At 37.4% G+C, this 22962-nt stretch overlaps 2 protein-coding genes and 1 long non-coding RNA gene across 3 annotated transcripts in view; 2 read left to right on the top strand and 1 right to left on the bottom strand.

Moving 5' to 3' along the window:
* The window catches only part of LOC129439605 (polyunsaturated fatty acid 5-lipoxygenase-like), a 260317-nt gene that overhangs the window by 213832 nt on the left and 23523 nt on the right, over positions 1-22962 (bottom strand). The window lies entirely within an intron of this gene.
* On the top strand, positions 3765-4814 carry LOC141358972 (uncharacterized). The gene is made up of 2 exons (XR_012365563.1): positions 3765-3859; positions 4340-4814. It is a non-coding gene; the product is annotated as an uncharacterized lncRNA (long non-coding RNA).
* LOC129439541 (cytosolic phospholipase A2 gamma) lies at positions 8566-21441 on the top strand. The gene is made up of 15 exons (XM_073860338.1): positions 8566-8654; positions 9335-9360; positions 10169-10280; positions 10724-10866; positions 10978-11179; positions 11531-11633; positions 11716-11856; positions 16939-17004; positions 17103-17159; positions 17887-17985; positions 18220-18345; positions 18471-18548; positions 20541-20695; positions 21029-21206; positions 21275-21441. Exons 3-15 carry the CDS (start codon positions 10176-10178, stop codon positions 21439-21441), a joined length of 1620 nt encoding a protein of 539 aa, XP_073716439.1. The 5' UTR covers positions 8566-8654; positions 9335-9360; positions 10169-10175.

Here is a 22962-nt window from a genome sequence, read left to right as displayed (position 1 = left end):
TACAGTGTATTTCCTGTATTTGCATCTTAATAAATAGGATGTAAAATATATATGGATGCTCATTAAAACTTTTCTTGTGTACTGTATTGCTATTTTCATTGCAGAAAATGTCACCAAAGAGCCCTCAAAGCATGAGATTTTGAGTTGCGGTGTTCTGACAATTGACTTGAATTAAATATTTATTGAAGATGACATCTGAATGAAAGTAAGATGATAATGCTTGTTTTACATTAAAATGAGTAGTAGTACTAAATGTCATTTCCCAGGGAGATGTATATCATAAATCACTGTAAGTCGCATGCACACAAAAATGCATTCACTGTCACTCATCCTTGCACTTAAAGGGACCGACACATATACAATTATGTGAAAACACCTGCATTTTGACAGGTGGGGGTGCATGTAGCTCAAGTGCTCATGGGTTAAGTTCCTAGGAAACACATACTGATAAATGTTTAGCTTGACAAATGAAGGGTTTGGTTCCAAAACGCAATAAATTCATTTTTGACTAATTTGGGTAAAAATGTGAACTTGTAATGAGACTCTCCAATCATGGTGTAAAAACCATAAAATTATTACATATTTGTTTCACATTGCAAAATCAAATCCATGGAATAACACAAATGGATATTTGGGAATTATGTTATGACTAAAGAAAAGAAAAGTAAATCAAACTGTTATATCATCTTTTAAACATGTTACAGCATCTTCAGTGTACAGTACAGTCACACTTTGACTAGAATTTATCTTGTCATTTTATCATTCAGCATCTAGAGATCTCAAACTGAGATGCTTTTTAAACAATACTGAAGAAGTTTCAGTATCTATTCTGAAATATTACTGGCTGGTTTTTCATTATCCAGTCCAAATCATGCACTTCAGAAACTTTATGAAAGTTAGTCCCATTCATGATTTTACATGTCCTTTGGTGTGTAAGTGTGTATAAGTATGAAGCACCTTTATTTTAAGAGTGTATAATATGATAGTGAAATAATAGTAAAACTGTAATATTATGAAATATTCTCTCACAATAAAATAACTTTAATTGAAAAATGTTTAAACAGGGCCGGCCCGTGGGGGTTTTGAAGCCCTGGGCAAGATTATGAAGATGTATGTTGTTGTTTTCATTGAATTGTCATTGTGTTTACTGAGATCTAACTCTGATATTAAATCTTTGTGTGGCAGGGCTCAATGCAAAGAGTTTTTCTGCTGGCCTGGTCCAGCAAGTGGTTCAGTAATGAAGTGTATTAAGTAATAAAATTGGAAACAAATAACCAGATTATGATAACTATAGCACAAATAAATATGCACATGAAATACACAATGCTGTTTTTTCTGTCTGGTCTATCAGTTTTCATATAGTTTTCAAATATTGATACAATTTTGTTTGAATTTGTCCACTTAAGCACATGAAGACTTGAACGAGAATTAAGTACATGCAGTTTGAAATGCATCGCAAAACAAAGACAATCCAGTTAAAGGAACAGTATGTAGGATTGTGGCCAAAACTGGTATTGCAATCACAAAACTTGTGGCTAAAACTGGTACTGCAATCACACAACTGGTGGCCAATATACAAAATGACAACATAAACATCAGTTGAGGGCTGCAACTCCTTTTTAAATGACAATATCCTGGCCAGACCACTGTTGTGAGTGATATAAGTATTTGAAATGAAAATGATTTCTTAATGTTTAGTGACATATCAGGGACATTTTATGATTAATTGATATACATTTCTTACATACTGTTCCTTTAAAGTTTGAAGGGAGTAAAGCCTGTGTTTATGCTATTAAGAAAATGTAGCGTAGTCTGTATAAAGAAGATCTTTTGTTTAATAAATGAATGTTCACTTAAAAGCAGCATTCAGCGTGCAGAACAGCTCTAATGTCACTGAATCTGCTGTTGAAATTAACCATTTATTGATAGTTTCATTCAATACTGCTCACAAAACACATTTGCATTAAATTGGTAAAGCTTAAAGAGTAACAGTTCCGAAAACAGAGAATGAGACCCCCAGCGACCGCTTGTATCGCATGTATGACGGGCCGGACCTGCAGATTTCTGTGGAAAAATCTGTTTTGCAAAAGTATTTAGATAGACAGGTGTGTTCCTATACTGTAGCTCAACTGGTTGCATTAGCAGCACTAAAGGTCAATTCCCAGGAAACAGTGTATAGATTTACAGCTTAATGTATGTCGCGTGCACACAAAATTGCATTCTGTTACTCATTCTTGCACATGCACAAAAATGACGTGAAAATACCTGCATTTAGACAGATGGGGGGTGTTTGTAGCTCAAGTGGTCATGGGTTCAGTTCCAAGGAAAAACATATATATGATAAAATGTATAGCTTGACAAATGTTCTCGTGAAAACAGACGATATGTCTTAAAGGAATGAGTTGTGAAATACATGTGTCATTATCATATTGGTTTCCAGCTAACTTAAGTATAACTAATGCTGTCATGTTCCTCAATCAAACAACAAAATGCAGCTTTAACAAACATGAATCTATATTGTTTCATTTATAGTATACACTATGCAGTGTTATGTGTCTTATAAGCTGCACATATTGATGATAATAATACTTAGAAATGTTACCTAAGCATCAAATCAGCATATAAGACTGATTTCTGAAGGATCGTCTGACTCTGAAGACTGAAGTAATGATGCTGAAAATTTAAATTGGCCATCACAGAAATGAATTAGATTTTAAAATATATACAACACTGTAAAAAGCAGTTTTTTATTTTTTTTAACCTATGTAACCCATCTCGTCATTTCAAAATATATGTTTGGTGCATCATGTTAACTTATGTAAATCACGCGTGATGTCAAAATACGAGCCTGCTGCATATAATCTCATGTGTAATCAGAGTTTAGTATTAAGTGAGGGTCTTGTGAGTGTTTTGTGATTGTGAGCGTCTCTTTTATCACAAACCCTTTCAATGTGTTTGCAGCAGGCACGTATTTTGACAAGACACATGATGCACATAGCATGACGCAACAAACACAAACTTTTCTTTATATATTTATATATGCAAATGCTCCACTTTTCAGTACAATTGTAACCTCTTAAAACCACCAACATAACAAAAAAAGATCCCATAATAATATCAGCAGGTTTGTGAGAGGGTTAGGGGTAGTAAAAAAATATTAACTTCATATGAAAATCATTAAATCATTTAAGAAAATAATTCATTCAGGGGTTACCAGATGTGTTGGCCACACCTCTAATTAAACTTAACCTTAAATGAAATATGTTTAAACAAAATTGTTTAGAGATTATACTGTAAACTTTCATAATATTTAGTTATAGTAAACATGCTTCAGTTCTTTATGAACATTATGGTTTAGATGTATATCTAAATACATCCCATTTTTTAAGATCACCTGACATATTCTGTCATGATGGCTCAGGTTACATGATCTGGATCATATAAATAAAGCAGTGGTGTCACTGATGAGAGTAAATCCAGACCTGACAACATATTTCTACTTCATCTCTGAATCCATCAGCAGAACAAGCAGCAATGGCAAAGCCTGGAGATTGGAGTGGAGTACAGACAGCAACTCCTGAGATACAAAATATCTGTGATCAGGTAAGAGACAAAAATAAACATTCAGCAATGTTTTATCAAGTAAAATAATTTTAAAATACAATGACAAAACTCATGCAAATTGTTAAAAAATATTTGATTTTTTATTATTGTAGTATTTGCTCTTTGATACTTTTTAATATGTATGTAATGTGTCTTTATTAAGATAAAGCCAAAGATTCACGATGTCGATTGGACTACATTCAATGCCGTAGTATATAGAGATCAAGATGCTGATGGAACAAACTACTTAATCAAAGTGAGTTGTTTACAATATAAAAATATGATAAAAACATTCTACCTTTTTCTCTTTTCAGGAATAACACTGTAAAAAATACAACATGTTAAAGCAACCTGGTTTTGCAAGTCAATTCAGTGTATTATTTTAACTTTTGACCTCTGAATACTTGACATAACTTATAAAAACTAGTTGAAGTTGTTGAAATTATTTTTTACAGTGAACGATCATTTAGCTGTTAATGAGAATTTTGTCACCTGGGGAAATAAAGCTTTAAAAAGAAAAATTATTATTTAAACCTTTTAAATTCTCATGTAAGAAAAATGACATTAATTTATTGTATCACTATAAACAACAATATGAAAACAAACATTATAATATTTCAAATAACTACAAGACTTTTTCTTTGAATTATCTTAGACACTATTGTATGTAACTGACCCTTAAACAGTTTAAAATCAGAGCATTAACCCCCCCCCCCTCTCTCTTTCTTCCATTCAGGTATTTGTAGGTGATGAAGAGTACTTACATATGACTGTGCATAAAGATTACCCGGACAGAGGGGGGAAACTGACATTGTCAGGATACCGCTACCCTAAAACTGATGCTGATCCTCTAGAACCCTAGCTGCTGTAAACACACAGACAGATATTCAGCATTACAGACACAGTCTATTTCTCTCTTCTACACACATATTGTGAACAACCAGCTCCCATGTTTCAAAGTTTTTTTCTGAAATGTTATAATATGGTTTACATGTGAACTCATCTTAAACTGTGCTGTAAACTTGTGCTGTGTTTATTATCATTCTCAATCAGCTTTTATGAACAACTTTTATTCAATCAGAAACTCCAACAGAGAGAAGTTGTGTGTAGAGAATGGATGGACTGTATTAATGCTTGAAATCTGGAAAATATTGTTTAGACAATTTTAAAGCATGCATCATGTCCTGAAATAAAGATTAGATGGACTCTTATCAACTTTGAAGTGTAGTTTGTTATAATGTGTGTGTGTGATCTTGTAGATTGATGATATTATGCTTGATGCACTGTAGAAAAACTTTGCTGTCTTAAAATTTTTTGTTAAATCAACTCAGATTTAAAAGTCATGTCAACAGAAATTAGTTGTCACAACTTATAAAATATAGTTGAGAAAAGTCAACTTAAATTTATAAGTTATAACAACTCACCTGTAGTTATAACAACTCATCTCTAGTCAAGATAAATAATAGTAAGTTGAAATGACTTGTAAATCCGAGTTGATTCAACAAACATTTTGAGGCAGCAAAGTATTTTTTACAGTGTGGTACAATCATGACTGACTTATAGTACACTAAAATCATGAGATAAAAAACATAAAACGATTACATTAATAATAAACCCTTTGCTGTGTTACCCTGACAGTAATGTGCTCTGCATGGTGTCACTTGTGATTTAACAACCAAAGATTTTTAGACAAGCAGAATTGTCTATCCGCACTAGGGGTATTGGCAAAAAAAATAAAAAAAAATAAATAAATAAGCTCTTCATTGCAGTGTGGGTACCTTGTGTAAACAAACAAAAAAAAAAAAAATATAACACTACAAAATAAAAAACACTACCTGCATTTAGGCTAAACGTGGCAAACTCAGCAAAAGATAAAAAAAAGTAAAACTTAAAAATGATGCAATGAAAATAATACTCAAGTAGCGAGTTACTAGTTACTCATAAAAAATACATACATGCACACACAGTATATACAGTGTCCTCCATAAGTATCAGAACAGTAAATACAAGATTTTTCTGTTTGCTGTGGAGACCAGAAATTGGTAAGATGAATATCAATATGTCAGAAGTACAGAATGTCACATTGTATTAATCTTTGTTTATGTTTCAACACATACATGCTTTTCCAACATACAAAAACAGCATTAAATGCTGACTTATGTGTGTTGTACCCAAATGTACATAAGTGAATCAAACTGATCCTAAACATTTTATGCTTTTAATGTGTGACCAATTAATGCATCAGGACACAGCTCATCACTTCAACACTTCTGAACCAGTAGCCTCAATATGGCCAGATTATAGGAATATTAAAATACAAATGTGTTGTTCCATTGAGTTGGAATATTGTCTATGTTAAAACAGATAAAAAAAAATAAATGTGACAGATTCTGTACTTTTGTCTCATGTTCATCGTTTAATGTTTAGACATTTCTTGACTGAGAGGAATTTTGCCTGTATTTTCCCAATACTTATAAAGGGCACTTTTACACATCACAATAAGTCATCATTGTCACACTCTAAAAAATGCTGGGTTATTTTACAATGCATTATGGAAAAAAGGGACGAGCACAGCAGATGGAATGAAATTAACTCAGATAATGTTTATATTTGACCTATTCATTAAATAATTATTACTGCCCAAACATGATGACAGGTTTTGAACATTTTTAAAGTGGGACATACTGTACGTTAAGTGTAGGAAGGCAGAGGATCCATGCAGCTTCGGGGGACTTTATTAAATAATCCAAAAAGTATAAAAACAAGGAACAGGAACACAAGGATAGTGATGAGCGATTCGAAGCACGCTTCATGGGGCTTCGAAACATTTACAAATCTTTTGTTTCGAATCATTGGTTCGGAGCTTGTTTCAAACTGGCCGAAGTCACGTGATTTTAGCAAACGAGGCTTCATTATTTACTGTTTCGAAACTTTTCGAAAATCCGACGATTCACCACTAGGGGGAGTTGATCAATGACCAGTGAAGGTGAACTCGGGTCAGTTTTATTGTAAAAGTTTATACGACATTTAACCTTCTGACTAATAACAGTACCATTGTGTCTACTTTTTGTTTATAGACAGATTTAATTACAAAAATGTGCATAATTTAAAAGGGAGTTTGTTTTAATGATTTGTTTGCCATGAATAAATCTAAAAACACAGAATACACTTTTAATTATGTCTTAATTAAATTGAATAATTTATTTTTCTTAAAAACATTTTTAGAACAATCTTGCTATTATTTTGTAAAAAGTGTAATATGTTTGGACATATCTTGCTTCTTTTACACTATTTTGACCAGCAGGTGTCACCAGCGTTATGGTGTTTCGAACAAGCTTCGAAAAGCTTTGTTTCTTCCATCACTACACAAGGCATGCAAACATGATATAGTAAAACTAACAGCATATACATACATTCACATTTAACGACCGACAACAGACAACTGAGACACTGGGATTATATAAACATGGTGGGTAACAAGATAACAAGTCACACCTGGGAAATAATCAACACAAGGACCAATGAATAAAGGGACTACAAAGGCCTACAGACATGGCAGACAGAACAGAACTTCAAAATATACCAGTTCAAATTATGTAAACAACACTGGTCACTTCACTTTACACAACATTTACACAGAAACTACCTAACAGTGATAAAACAAACCAACAAAATAACCCAACTGGCTCAACACAGCAGTTGGGTTGAAAAAACAGTGTATAGGCGTTGTCGGCCGTCGCCATCTTGGCCGCGCGTCACTGCGAATCACACGCGGATAATCGAAAATGGGTAAAGAGGCGGGACATGGATGAAGCTGAAGTGGCTGGTTGCTGAAACCATGCCCGCCTAGCTCGATTCTAGTGACAGCCGTGGCAGTTCACCCATCACTCAAGTGGCCATTCCCTTAATTATGCAGAAGTTTAAGGCTTAATATTATTTAAACGGATGAGTTACAAAAAAATTCACCCCCTCACATTTGTCAAGAAGGGCAAAATTAGCTATAAAGACCAAAAACACTTTTGTACCAGGCTGTAAACATATTATTTTCTACTGGAAAGTTGGGCATTTTAACATGGAGGTCTATGGGAATTGACTCCCTTTTGGAGCCAGCCTCAAAGGGCCAGTCGATGAATTGCAGTTTAAGTCACTTCCGTGTTGGCTTCATTAGAGAAATTGGCACAGGAGACAGAGACAGCTTGAATGGTAAGACTTCGCACTGATATGCCTGCCCCTCGAACGCAAAGCCGAGAAGCGGCCTGTGACGAGGAGGAATCGAGACATGAAAGTAATAATGAAGAGTTTCGTTCCAAAACGAGATAAACACCATTTTTTTAATTGTTCAGAAATAGCGTTTTTTGGTTGTGCATTCCAATTAATTTCAATGCAACTGCAGTTGGTTTGTTTTGATTGAAACCTTCATAACTTAAAAAATACAGCTAAGTAGCACCATAAAACAAAATAATAACATGATAACATAAGAATAAACATGTTTTCACAAAAATGTTAAAAAATTGATTTATCTCGTTTTGCAACGAAACTCTTCAAATATAATCTTGATATCTTTAATATTGACTAAGATCATGATAAAGATTGAATTAAAACTTGAATGCTCCTAATATCACCAATAACTTAAGCCTGGATTTCACAGGCAGGGTCACAACTGCACTGAAAAAAAAAGATTCATTAAATTGAATCAATTTTTTTAAGGTAAGTGGTTGCAATCAATTTATTTAATCTACATTTAAACAAAAAAGATTAGTAAAGTAACATAAAATATAAAACGGTTGTTTAAATGTAGCTTAAATAAATTGATTGCAACCACTTACCTTAAAAAAATTTATTAAATTCAATGAATCATTTTTTTCAGTTTGAATTACCAAAATAACTTCCTTAGCAACTTCCTTATTCTGAAAAAAAATCACTGACAAGGAAACAGTGTAATATAATGGCCTCTCACTTCTATGAAAGTATGTTATATTACAGGTTTCTCTTCTCGGCGAAAAAAGGTTCAATGTACTATTAGAGTCCCAGGATTGAACAAGATAAGAACAGTGAGTATTATCTAAAGACTTTGCACATCGTTTTCACAAAAAAATATGCAGATCTTTTAGTTTAGCTTCAACATAGCAACAGCTTACACAATAATAGCTGGATGTATTTTCTGGATGTATTTGATGAGGGTTTGTTTATGTTTTACTGTATGTGCAAAATGGTTTCAAATTTCACATCTGAGCTATTGTACTGTATGTGGTATAGAATATTTATTTAATGTTTGCTATTGATATATCTGCACTGTAAAAAGTGAAAAGTTGGATTTACTTAAAAAATACTTCAATTGGTAACACCTAAAAAGTTGAAAATTTAAATTTTTCTCCTAAAGTCTTCAAGTTTACGAGAAAGTTGTTACTAATTGAAGTAATTAAAAAAAAAAAAGTTGATTCAATTTTTTACAAAGCACTGTAAATAATTATTTTGTTTAATAAACTCAGAAGTCTTTTCAATGTACTACTATTTATCTTGACTAGAAAACTTATATAGTTGAAATATGTCAACTTCATTTTTGAGACAAAAAGTTTAAGACAGCAAAGTTTTTTACAGTGAGCTTTTTTCAGGGGATATGAATTCTTTACTTTAAAAGTATTTAATTACTTTAATTAGCCTTTAGTTGAATGTGCATTCATTTGTATTATGAGGGAGTCATATGTTCAACTCTGTGTTTACTGTTTTACAGCTGAGATCATCTAACCAAAAGAAGAGGTAAATCTGATGCAGACCACTTACATTTCTTTATTTACTTGGCTATTGATGAAAAATACATAAAAAATACAAAAACACTGATATATGCTATACAATAAATAGATTTTACAATGTACAGTAAAGTACAAAATATACAGAGAATATACACAACACAGTAGAAAAGTAAATAAAAAGCTTCATGAAGCTATACAAAGCTATTGGTGTGTATGGTTTTACATTTTTATTTCTACGGCGGGTAAGGGTATGATTATGGCTGCATAGTTCATCAAAATTAAATGCTGCTTCTGCATAGGCTGGATACTTTGTACAGTGTTATTGCTTAAAAAATACATCAATTGGTAACACCTAAATAATCTAAATACGTTTTTTTCAATTTAAATATTTTAGCTAAAGTGAAATTTAAATAAACATACATTTTTGGATGTTACCAATTGACGGTTTTTTGTTGATCTAACTTTTAACAGTGTGGGTGGGATCAGTCTCCAGCTAAAATTACTCCTCAATCTAACAAACATATGTAAAGGGTGAGAAGTGTTCTCCAGAATGGTCAGCAGTTTAGACATTATTCTCTTCTCAGCAACCAACTCCAGAGGGATTAGATCTTTCAATTATAAAAATAAAGCTGAATTAGCTTAGGCTATTTCAACCTTTTTTTATAATTCATAGCAAATTGTTAAGAAAGTTAAAAGTATGTTAAACATTAAAGTGCAGCAAGGAATTTTGTACAGTGTAGAATATTTGATACCAATGTTGATGTTGAAAATAATTGTTATATTTGAGTTTATATTCAGAGTTTTTGTATTTGCAGCAGAAACATGAGAATCGGAAATTCTCTCAATAAAGACGAGGAACAGTTTGTAACCAAAAGAATAAAAACTGTTCAACAAAGTCTAATGAAGCTTGGGATACAGTGTCCTGAGGTAAAATTATTTATTAACTCACATCTTGTGTTATACTTCATATCAACTTGACTATACACATTCTTAAAATGACTGGGCGGTACAATGGTTCAGTGGGTAGCACTGTTACCTCACAGCAAGAAGGTCCCCGATTCAAGCTCTGGCTAGGTCAGGTGGCCTTTCTGTGTTGGGGTTTGCATGTTCTCCCTTTGTCCCACAGGCCAAAATCATGCAAGTTAGGTGAATTGAAGATACCAAATTGTCCCCTCCCCCAACCTTTGTATGAATAATTTTGTCTGAATCAAGTTGTGTATGAATTAACCAGTTCTCGTCATGAATCAAGCCATAGATGATGGAATGACGTAAAAAAATAAAATGACTAACAAATTAAAAGTTTAGGACAAAGATCAACTTCATTTTCTTCAAAGTGAAAAATGTTGTTATTCATCCTCTTTGGTTTATAGAATAATGTGCCAAAAATTGCACTACTGGGTTCTGGAGGAGGAGAACGAGCCATGCTGGGATTACTGGGATCTCTTGTTGAACTCGACAAAATAGGTCTACTGGATTGCATCCTTTATCTGAGTGGAATCTCTGGATCAACCTGGTACACACACAGGCACACACGCATACACACACATGCACACACACGCACACACAGATGATATAAAATATAATATACTATAAACAATATAATCAGTATCTTTATCTTATGAAGGTGCATGGCGTCTTTATATAAGGAGTCAAACTGGTCCAGTAATCTCGACTCAGTGAAACAGAAGACCATTCAGAGACTCAAAGGTCCTGCTGTGAGCTGGGGTGATAAAATTTCCAAACTGAAGAAATATTATTATGAGAAAGACAACTTCAACTTAACTGATCTTTGGGCAGTGATGATGGTCCCTTTATTTGTGAAAGAGGTTTGTGACTATTCAAAATAAAACCCTCCATGATTTACAACTTTCAGACATGGCCACTTCCACTTTCATTGCATCTTTGTATTGAATTGGTCCTATAAGAAATTGCTGTTTTTTTTTTAGATTGAGACAAATGAGACAGGTTGTGTTTAGGGTGACCACCCGTCCCGCGTAGCGCGTGAACGCACAGCGTTTGAAGCCCAATTCATGCGTCCGGCAAATTGAGACCGTGTCACGCTGCGATACTGTCTGTGAAATCCAGATTAAAATGTCATAATAAAGGCATCAATTTAGAGTTTTCAGATGCAGCCGAAGATTATAAATACAACTTCAGCAATTTTTTTTTCTCTACAGATAGATGAACACAAAGTTTCACAACAGCAGGCTGGACATGACAAAGATCCATTTCCCATCTATACAGTGATTGACAAGGGATTCAAACAGCACTGTGATGGAGGTTAGTGTAGAGGAGAGAGATATAGACAGAGAGTTAACTTGTTTGTGTGTCATATTTAAATGAATGAGTTGTCTGTCTGCAGATCCCTGGTTTGAGATCAGCCCATATGAAGCAGGTTATTCTATCACCAGAGCTTTTGTAAACATCTCCAAGTTTGGCAGTCAGTTTCAGGGCGGGAGTGAGATTAAGATTCAGCCTGAAATGGACATGCTTTATCTGCAAGGTAATGTTCTTAAATAATGAAAAAACAGGACAAACTCTATATATGTATGTTAAAGGCAAAATGTTTGTGATCTCACAAAATTGGTTGCATTCATACAACAAAATTGCTGCTGTTGCTTTATGCCACCAACGACGGCTCAGCAAAACAATAAAAATGAAAAAAAATCCATGTAATAGTAGCACATACACGTAAAGCGTTGGGGTTACTTGACTGTAACCTTGTTCCCTGAAAAAGCGGAACGAAATGCTGCGCTGCTAAGCGCTATGGGGAAACGTCTTTATTGTTGACCCGCTGAAAATAGTGTGCAAACACGTCAATGAAATTGACCCGGAGGTATTTATAGTCTCGGTTGATGACGACATCAAAGCGCACGTGAAGCGAGACTATAAATTAAATGAAAACAGCTGTGATACTCAGATCTTTTGTCTGAAGACCAGTCCTGGTTCATCTACTGCACGGCAAGACAGCGCAGCATTTCGTTCCGCTTTTTCAGGGAACAAGGTTACAGTCAAGTAACCCCTTCCGGGTGTGTAGGTGTGCGCACAAAGAACGCAAGAAAATCTCAGACATAAGTAGCCAAACTATAAGTCATGGGTGTGTGCGGAAAGGATACTCCTGCCGCCTCACTAACACCTATAAGTAGAGCAAATAGTTAGGCAGTAGCTTGTGATGTTGACTCGAGGACATGAGAACCTGGAGTGACATGAGCATCCAAGCTATAAAATTTTATGAATGTATGCGGAGAGGACCAGCCTGCCGCATCACAAACGCTCTGTAAGGGGGCACCTCTTACTAGAGCAGTAGAGGAGGCTACCCCCCTGGTGGAGTGGGCTCTCAGACCCGTTGGCGAAACCTGACCGCGCGCCTCATAGGCAAGAGCAATAGCATCCCTAACCCAATGAGATATAGACTGCTTGGCGGCAGCTGCACCTCTGTTGCGGCCCCCAAAACAGACAAACAACTGCTCTGACCTACGCCACTGGCTAGTGCGGTGGACATAGGCCTTGAGACAGAAGGTCCCTCCTCTCCGGAATCGCCCTGGGGGGCTGGGGGACTCAGAGAGAAGTAGAGGGGACATTGCGCTGTCTGAAAAGAGGCGAAGAGGTCCACTTCCGCTCTGTAAAATCTGGTCCATATCTGAGAAACTATGTCTGGGTGGAGTTTCCATTCCCCAGTCAACAACGTCTCTCTGGACAGTGAATCCGCCGCTACATTCAGGTTCCCCGGTATGTAGACTGCCCTGAGCGACAGGAACTTGTCCTGAGCCCAGAGTAAGATCCGCCTCGCCAACCTGTTCAAATTGCGCGAGCGCAGACCTCCCTGGTGATTTATGTACGAGACTGTCGCTGTGTTGTCCACCCGCACTAGGACATGACAGCCCCTCAGTTGGGGGAGAAAATATTTCAGGGCCAGAAATACAGCCATCAGCTCCAGACAATTGATGTGCCAACTGAGTTGATGACCCTCCCATTTCCCTTGAGCTGGACGACCATCTAAGATCGCACCCCAGCCCGTCAGGGAGGCGTCTGTCGTTAGCATCCTGCGACGACAAGTCGCCCCTAGCGTGGGACCCAAGGCAAGAAACCGGGGTCTTACCCACATAGTTAGTGTACGAAGCCCGCGGCGCATCACTTTTATTAGCCTCCGAGGGTTGGCCCTTGGATGAAACCCTCTGGCTCTGAGCCACAACTGAAATGGTCTCATGTGCAACAGCCCCAAAGGAATCACCGTGGATGCTGAAGCCATGAGTCCTAATATCCTTTGATATTGTTTTACCGTAAGGGCCTGGCCTAGCTTGACTTTGCTCAAGGAATGCTGAATGGTCGCGATTCGTGCGGGAGACAGATGTGCTCGCATCGTAATCGAGTCCCAGACTATCCCTAGATAGGTCGTTCTCTGGGCAGGAGAAAGAACGCTTTTCTTGGCGTTGAGTCTCAACCCTAGAGAAAGTAGATGCGCTAACACAATGTCTCTGTGTTGGAGCGCCACCTCTTGTGATTTCGCTAGTATTAGCCAATCGTCTATGTAATTTAGAATGCGGATGCCCCGGAGTCTCAATGGAGCCAGTGCTGCATCCATGCATTTCGTGTATGTGCGGGGTGATAAGGCTAGGCCGAACGGAAGAACCCGAAACTGGTATGCTTCTTCTGCAAAAGCGAACCTCAGGAACTTCCTGTGTTGTGGCAATATTTCTATGTGAAAATATGCGTCTTTCAGATCGATTGTGACAAACCAATCGTGATGTTGAATTTGTGCCACAACCGTCTTGACTGTTAACATCTTGAACTTGAGAGTTTTTACTGTTTTGTTTAAACCTCGAAGATCTAAGATTGGACGCAACCCCCCATCCTTCTTGGGAACCAGGAAGTATCTGCTGTAATAACCCAAGTTTCTCTCTGGGAGGGGAACATGTTCTATGGCCCCTTTCATCAACAGAGTTTGTATCTCTTGCAACAGTACATGTGCCCGCTCCGGTCTCACGGAAGTAAATATCACGCTGTTGAAGCGCGGAGGACGACGAATAAATTGGATTCTGTATCCTATGTGTACTGTGCTTATTACCCAACCAGAAATACCTGGCAGAAGTTCCCACGCTGCCAGACTCTCTGATAATGGTATTAGCTTTAATATTTTTCCTCGGGGGATGTTAAAAGACCTGTTTCCTGAATGACAGCAGGAGAACAGGGGGCCTTTAACTTTTGGCTGGAAACCACCGCCATCCGCAAGCCCAGAGGCGGCGGAGGTGGGGAGGTTTCGTGAGGGCAACGGGACGGAGCGATCGGATGTAAAGCGATTCCGCCGATGAGCCCTAGAGTGGGTGCAACCGTCAGGACTGCTTTTTTCTATTAATAACAGTCCTGAGGTCTGCCCTGGGGGGCTGCTGAGGGCGGCGAGTCGATCCCCAAGCTCTTTGCGGGGGAACACGATTCGCCACACTCTCCTTCTTCGCGTCCCTTTGCTTTGAAGGACCGGGAAGAGGTCGGGTGACCATGACAGCCAGCCCCTCCCCTTGTGTGCGGCGAGGCAAGAACTGCGAAAAAGCCTCTTCATGTTTTTTAGCCTCTGTAAATTTTGTGACGACGGAGTCAACCGCATCGCCAAACAGCCCTGACGGGGAAACAGGGGCATCTAAGAGAAATGCTTTTTCTTTCTCCTTTATACCAGACAGATTCAACCATAAATGCCTCTCCGTGCTAACCAAAGCGGACATAGAACGCCCGATAGCGCGAGCCGTTTGCTTGGTCGCACGGATAGACAGATCTGTAGCCCTACGCAGCTCATCAAACGCCTCTTTGTCAATTGTCTCGCCCGCACTCAAATCCTTTAATAAATCAGCCTGATACGCCTGTAACACCGCCATAGTATGCAGCGCAGCACCAGCCTGACCTGCAGATTGATAGGCTTTACCCACTAAAGCTGAGGTTATTCTACACGGCTTCGTAGGAAGGGAAGGTTTCTTTAACGTTGATGCCGAGCCAGGCGAGAGATAACTAGCTAACGTCTCTTCCACCTGTGGCATCTCTGTATATCCGCGTGCTTTTGCACCCACGATAGTCGAATAAACCGACGTCGAGGGCACGAAAACACGTGAAGAGTATGGTCTCTTCCACGATTTATCTAATTCACCGTGGAGATCCTCAAAGAAGGGGAGAGGCTCATGTTTCGTCCTCTCCTCTTTGTCAGCAGACAGAAACCTATTGCCTAATTTATTTGTTTTGGGCGTCTCTGGTTCGCAAGGCCAGTCAATCTGCAATCTGGCCACCGCACGGGTTACCACCTCGAGAAGTTCCTCGACCGATCTATGATCGTGCGAGGAACGCTCGGAGGCTGGTTTATCAAAGTCCGCAGAACCGAGAGAGAAATCATCATCATAATCATCATCTTTACCCCCCACATGAACCGAAGAAGCACCGGGGTGCGCTTCGAGATCATGTGAAGGAATAAATGGATTTGGAGATAAAGCAAGAGAAGAGGACGCGCCTGTCTCTTGCTCATCAGCCAAATCCATCTGGGAGCCCCATGAGCTTAAACTTTTAGGTGCGGTTAAGAAATAATCACGGCGAGCACGGAGCATTTTTATAGAGAATGACTCGCAATGCTCGCACTCATCTGACTGTAAAGCCGTGACCGCATGCTCCTCCCCCAAACACACAAAGCAGTAAGTGTGTGTGTCGTCCTTAGCGATAGCGCGAGAACAAACACACACCTTAGACTGCTTGTGGCTCATCTTACTCATTCTTTTAACTTTAACTCTTGTAATATCGGAAAGAGAGAAAGACTGCACTCTATCTAGTTGGAATCTAACTCCTAACAAAGATCTCGAGTGGAGTTCAAAAGGTAAGAGATAGTTTTTTTGATGATTTTTAGATCGTGTAGCACACATACACAGATGTCGGTCTGAAGACAAAAGACCTGAGTATCACAGCTGTTTTTATTTAATTTATAGTCTCGCTTCACGTGCGCTTTGATGTCGTCATCAACCGAGACTATAAATACCTCCGGGTCAATTTCATTGACGTGTTTGCACACTATTTTCAGCGGGTCAACAATAAAGACGTTTCCCCATAGCGCTTAGCAGCGCAGCATTGAGAGTAGCTTTTGATAGGGAACTACTTCATCATGTGATCTTTCAAGATTTTTATTTGTCACACGCGCACAATTATATACGGTATGTATACAACTTGAAGTGGAATGAAATTCAACTCTGTAAAATATGACAAAATATAAGAAGCTAAAATATAATTTTAAATGAAAAATTAAATCATCTAAATAAATTAAACTTCAAGTAATGTGAGATGTATAATATCACAAATTATTTGTCAATTTGACATTAAAAATCTATTGTTTTGGTTTTGTTTGAGCTTGTGTGTAAAGGAAGTTAAATCATAATATGTGTTAATTATATGCATTTTGTGTTAATGCAACAAGAAATGTGTTAATAGTAAAGCTTACACAGGCGGATGTAGTGATAACTGTGTTAAAAGTTTCGGAAAATTGTTAAAAGTATTGAAAAATCTGTCATAGCATGTAAATATTTTGCCATTGACATTAGTTGTTTATTGTCATCTTGTGTTTTTCTAGCTGTGTGTGGCAGTTGTATTGCTGATGGAGTTTACAATGCGCAATACATATGGGAAATGATTAAAGGTACCAGCTACTGGCTTTACACCATCTGTACTGAAGAAAAAAATGTCATGTCAGTTTATTAACATTTTAAATTGAGTTGCTTTGGGGCTTTTTTACAGAGTTCATTCATGAAATTTTTCAAAGAAAAGGAGAGATGTTTGAGACAATGCCCAATGGTAAAACATTTCTTATTGCTATTAATTATTGATGAATTTCTTAAATGTACATATTTCTTCATCTATCATATAACTAACATTAACAACATACATGTAACAGCATAAATAAAGCAAGCAAACCTTAAAACTGTAATAGTTTTTGGTAACATTTTATTTCGATTGTCCATTTTAGACATTATAAGTAACTTTGCAACTACCACTCTTTAGAGAATTAGTGGACTGTCTGCTTAATATCTACTAACACTTTATTGTGATGATATCTCAACAGACATTAAAATGTCTATAAGTATCTTTGCAGGTGCATGTCAACTTATTCCACTAACCCAAACCTCTTCCCTAACCCCAACCCTTACAGTCTACTAATTCACTAATGACAGTTAGTTGACATGTAGTTGCAAGGTTATTTATAGTTAGTAAAATGTCTAAGGTGGACAATCAAAATAAAGTGTTACTTCTTTTTTAATAACTATTAACCATTGTCGCAATGAATGCTGGGAACCATTCAGACCATTGTTTTTTATTGTTTGTTCAGATAAATGATTTGGACAAACACTTACATATCTAGTCCAGTCAACAAAAAAATATTTGTTAGCAGGATGATTATACTAATTTCATTCAGTAAACACAAAATAATAAACTGACCCCCTTTAACAAAAAAATCTTTGTTCAAGTTACTTTATTATCTTTGTTGAAAGAACATTTTAAAGTGTTTAGGATTTTTTTACAGTGCAGCAACTGTTCATGGATCTTGTGGAAATGAATCTCTCAGGATTGAAAGGCGAACATCCTTCTGATTATGAAAACAAAATCAGAGCAACGTTATCAGGTAAAGTGTCTCAGAGCAAACACTTTAGGCAAGTTTTCACACTTTCTTATCAGATGGTTTTAATAAGAGCCAGATTTACTAACAGCTTTCGAAGGCGCAAACCATAATTTTGTCTTTAAATAATGACTGTTAGGATAAAAGTGTCTGTAAAATGAATAAATGTAGATGTATAGAAATCTAAACACAAACAGTTTCTCACAGTAATATAGCTTTATATGTATTCTTCTTTAACAGAATTTGATGGAGGCGAATGTAAACTGGACTTTCACATGGAAATTACAGACTTTAAACTGTACACAGAGAACTTCACTGTTGCTGTTTGTGACCATTTGAAGCTCAGGCTCAGTTTCTGGCCTTTCAGTATGTTGAAGTATCTCTATACTCACAATCTCTTCGTTCTTCCAGACAGATGAATATCTTTGATTAACCTAAAGATTATTGAATGAACTTTGATATTGAGGAGTGTGTTTGTGTTTTGTTAACAGATGTGATTTCTAGCCTTTGTAAGTGTGCTGCTCTGTGGATCTGGGGGAGGACATACAATTATCTTTACAAAAGAAAAGGTGAGAATAGACCAGGTGTATTCAGAAACATCTCAGTTTCATATGTAACCCTCATTCCCTGAAGGAAGGGAACGGAGGTGACACGTTGTGACCGACGAATTGGTAACCGCTTCGCAGAGACCTATCTGTTTCGAGAAACGATTAAAAACAACAATGAAATTGGCATGCAGGTATTTGCATCTGCCGGCGCCGCTGTGCGAGTATTTAACAAGAGGCAGGTACATTTACAAAATCTGCTATTTTCGCTGAGAAAGCCGAGCAATTAGGGCTAGTATCAGCAGTGGAACAGCAAACTGTGGTGATGTCACGGGCTGTGAGAGCGCACCAGTGGTGTTGGGTACAGTAACACTCACCTCACTCCACTGGTGGGTGGCAGAGCTGGAGGACCTCCATTGAGAGAGACCCGGCTGCTGTGACACATCCACTGGCGATAGAGGAGGGGGAGGACGTAGGATTTTGTGCCCATCCGTAGCTCCTGCTTTCCTTTGGAGACCTGGAGACAGAGGTGGAATTTGCTTCTTTTGTGGGTTTGTGGGTGCCCGCTGTAAAGCCGGCAGAACAGAAATTACAAAAGAAACAAGGCCTTCAGAAAATTCAGCCCTTCTCCGGTGGGGGGAGTGGTGCCTTCACCATCTCCCGATGAGTGATCCCCCCATTTACGGTTTGCCGTCCCAGGGTTGCTTGGCCTTACGCTTTCCACCTCATTTAGTAGACTGAGTGGGCGGGGCGGGCTGCTGTCGACCGGTTCCTTGGTTCTGCGCAATATGCCCTTGACTAAAGGCAGATTAGGGGGCCAACATCGAGGGGCCAGCTGTAGGCTTGCGACGTGGCAGGATCTGAGCGATCGCCACAGTCTGTTTTTGAACTGTCGAGTACTGTTGGCCAAAGTCCTCGACTCTCTCGCCGAACAGGCTTGCCTGGGACACCGAAGCATCTAGGAACTGTTTACCATCCTGCTCACGCATGTCGGCCAGGCACAGCCAGAGATGGCGGTCCTGGACCACCAAGGTAGACATCGCAGGTCGTCCCCGGAGAAACAACACTCCACCGCACAGATCCACCATAGTCATGTTCTCACATATGGAACATGAACTATCACAAAACGCTGCCTCAGTGTGCTCAGTTCCCAGGCACGAGTGACAACGATTGTGGACGTCTCTGGAGTTCATGTACAACCAGCATCCAGATATGGCCACGGCCGGAATGTAATCATTAAAAAAACGCCACCCAAAAATGACACAAGAGAACGATGTTAAAGCGCTGCATTATATATGCCCATAATGATTATTGACAGGTCTGAATGTTTAGGCTCCTCCCAAACCTAGAACTACATGAAAAAATATAAATAAAAAAATGGATTGCATTTACCTACTCTATTAACACGCGAAACATATTTCAACAGCTACTATGCAGAGATAAAAAAGAAAGAAATGAAGAGGAGCCGCCAGCAACTGAATTTCAGAGCTGCTCTGTTAAGATTGACTTGGCAAAGTTGAATCAACAAGATCAAAAATCTGCCGAATTTGCTGAATGCGATTTTTTTAGCGACAATGAAAACAAACCGAAACTAAAGACGGAGTTTCATGCGCTATATGCACTATGCGCATGCATCGCCTGTGTAAAGTTACTGGACGTCTCTCACAAGGATCGTAATAGAAGTGATTGACAAGCCAGAGGGCCAATTGCTGATGCGGATGACCACATGCGAATGATTGGCTGATGTTTTTAAGACCCTACTTTGTGCACAGATGATGTATATTAATATTATTACTTTCAATGCACCTAATAGTCTTTTATAAGTTAGTAAAGACAGTTTCAAGTAATATTGCAAAAATGTATAAAACAAAACATCTTCTTTTGTGCCTTTAAGAGCTAAGAAGGTTTCGGGAAATGGGGCCCAGATTATTTCTAATGCAGAAACATTACTACTAATAATAACAGTGGTTTATCAACGTAATGATGTTGCACTGCTATTTTTTAACATAACTGTAGATCTTAAAGTGCCCACCGTTCTTCAGAAAAGTGAGACGAGAGACTATGAAGACGCTGGTATATTGCTCAACTCACCTTACATGTCAGTGCTGAGACAGGAGAGAGACATTGACCTCATAATCTCCCTGGATTTCAGCGATGGAGATCCTTTTGAGGTATTGTAAAGAATTTCAGTTAAAATAAAACAAATACTGAATCTCATAAAAGAAAATTTTACTCAGCAGAAATGTGCGCAGGTTTTAGATCTGCTTCAGTATACAGTGACTGACATATCTGTTAAGTTAAAGTTAAATGACTTGTGATAAAGTGATGAGTGAAAGAGAGGTGAAGCAAGGCACATATCTGATATCTGTGTTTGATCATTCAGCATTATGGGAAACTTATCCTTTGGTCTTCCAATGAAAGTGTTGTGGATTGTGATTGACAGTAAATGATGACTGAAGGAACTTTTCCGCATTATGTGACAATGTAGTGTTTTTATGTTACAGACAGTGAAGAAAGCTGCTGATATGTGCAGCAAACTAAAAATCCCTTTTCCTAAAGTTGATACACCATCTGTGAAGGACCCGAAAGACTTCTATGTGTTTGAAGGCCTTGGAAAAGTACCGACCGTGATCCACATCCCTCTCTTTAACACGGTCAACTGTGGAAATGAGTTTAATTCTTGTTGTTGTTCTAAAGTTCCTGAATGAAACTGAATGTGTTGTGATTTCATTGTGGTTGTGTTTCGGCAGATGGCATTGAGGAGTGGAGAAAGAAATATACCACCTTTCAATCTTCCTACAATCCTGAAATGATTGATCCTCTTGTGGATGTTGCTGGCAAAAACATCACAAACAACAGAGAGAAAGTGCTGAGAGAGATAATAAAGCGCATTGGGGCAAAATCAGCTAAGCGTTAACAGGCTGACTATACACCTACTCTAAAAAACTACTAAAAGTGGTTCTTGGCTCGTAATCATAGAGGAACCATTTTAAAGTAAAGTACCTGTGCAGAACCATATTGTGCTATGTAGAACCATATGCTTTATGACCCCTGTATGGTTCTTTATAGGTGCTTAATAGATGCTAAATAGCACTAAAAATGGTTCCTCTGATTACGAGCCAAAAAACACTTTTAGTGCTATTGAGCACTGTTTGTTTTTGGAGTGTACGCGAATATTGACAGTCTGAATATAATCATCATTTTATAATAATTAATTCCTTTCATGGCCACATAACATTAATCAATGTATGTACTTTTCAGCATTATGTGATTTTATTTTCCATTATAAGATGTGAACATTGAGAGACTTGAGAGATGTTTCTTATTGTTTTAGGTTTGATCATGGGCTTGCTCTAGATTAGAAAATGTTTAACAAGTAAAAAAATGTATGCTTTGTCTCTGTTAAAATTAGATAAAATCTTTTTTTCAAACTAAAACTGTTTAATGTGCTTATTATAAAACAAATCCAGCATCAGGTGTAAAAGGAAAGTTAGGGATTACATTTTCAAGTAATTGAAAATGACTTATGATGTCCTTACATTACTGCAGGGATTTTTTAAGTTAGGTCTGGAAGATTGTGAAGATGTCCCCTGAAAATTTGAGAGAAAGAAAATACAAAAATTACATAACAACTATACAGAATCATTTTTATGCGACCATGGACCACAGAACCAATCAAAAGGGTCAATTTTTGGAGCAGGTGCAAAAAAATCTAAATATAAAAAAAATCAATAATAAATTTATTTATAAAGCACTTTACAACAACCAAACTTGACAACAACCAAAGAATATACAAGGCATAAAAACACATCTCACACAAACAGAAAATCACATAAAACAGATATTGAGAAATTGTCTTTAAAGTTGTCCAAATGAAGTCCTTACCAACACATATTACTAATGATAAATAAATTTTTGTGTAATTAATATCCTAATGATTTTTGGCATCTATAATTTTGACCCATACAGTGTATTGTTGGCTATTGCTAAAAATACACACTGTAAAAAATACTTTGCTGCCTTAAAATTTTTTGTTGAATCAACTCAGATTTACAAGTCATTTCAAAAGTTGACTTTTCTCAACCATATTTTATAAGTTGTGACAACTCATCTCTGTTGACATGACTTGTAAATCTGAGTTGATTTAACAAAAAATGTTAAGGCAGCAAAGTATTTTTACCGTGAAAACTGGATGAAAAACAGAAATGTGGATATAAAGGTTCTACTTTATTGATAGATTTGATTAGAAAAGAACACTTGTGTTCTTTTTCATCTACATGGTTTCATTAATTCATTAAAATGTTTCATTTATTTTATCATTGTCTTCTTATTTCATTTATAGTTACAACAAAGCTAAATGGCATAAAACGCAACTAAGATTATTCAATAGACCATCTTTAGTTTGTTATTACATCATTTCGTCTCCTGCCTGCTGCTT

This window comes from Misgurnus anguillicaudatus, chromosome 22, assembly GCF_027580225.2.
Source record: "Misgurnus anguillicaudatus chromosome 22, ASM2758022v2, whole genome shotgun sequence".
NCBI classification, from domain to species: Eukaryota; Metazoa; Chordata; class Actinopteri; order Cypriniformes; family Cobitidae; genus Misgurnus; species Misgurnus anguillicaudatus.
This window is presented reverse-complemented; position numbering and strand designations above follow the sequence as displayed.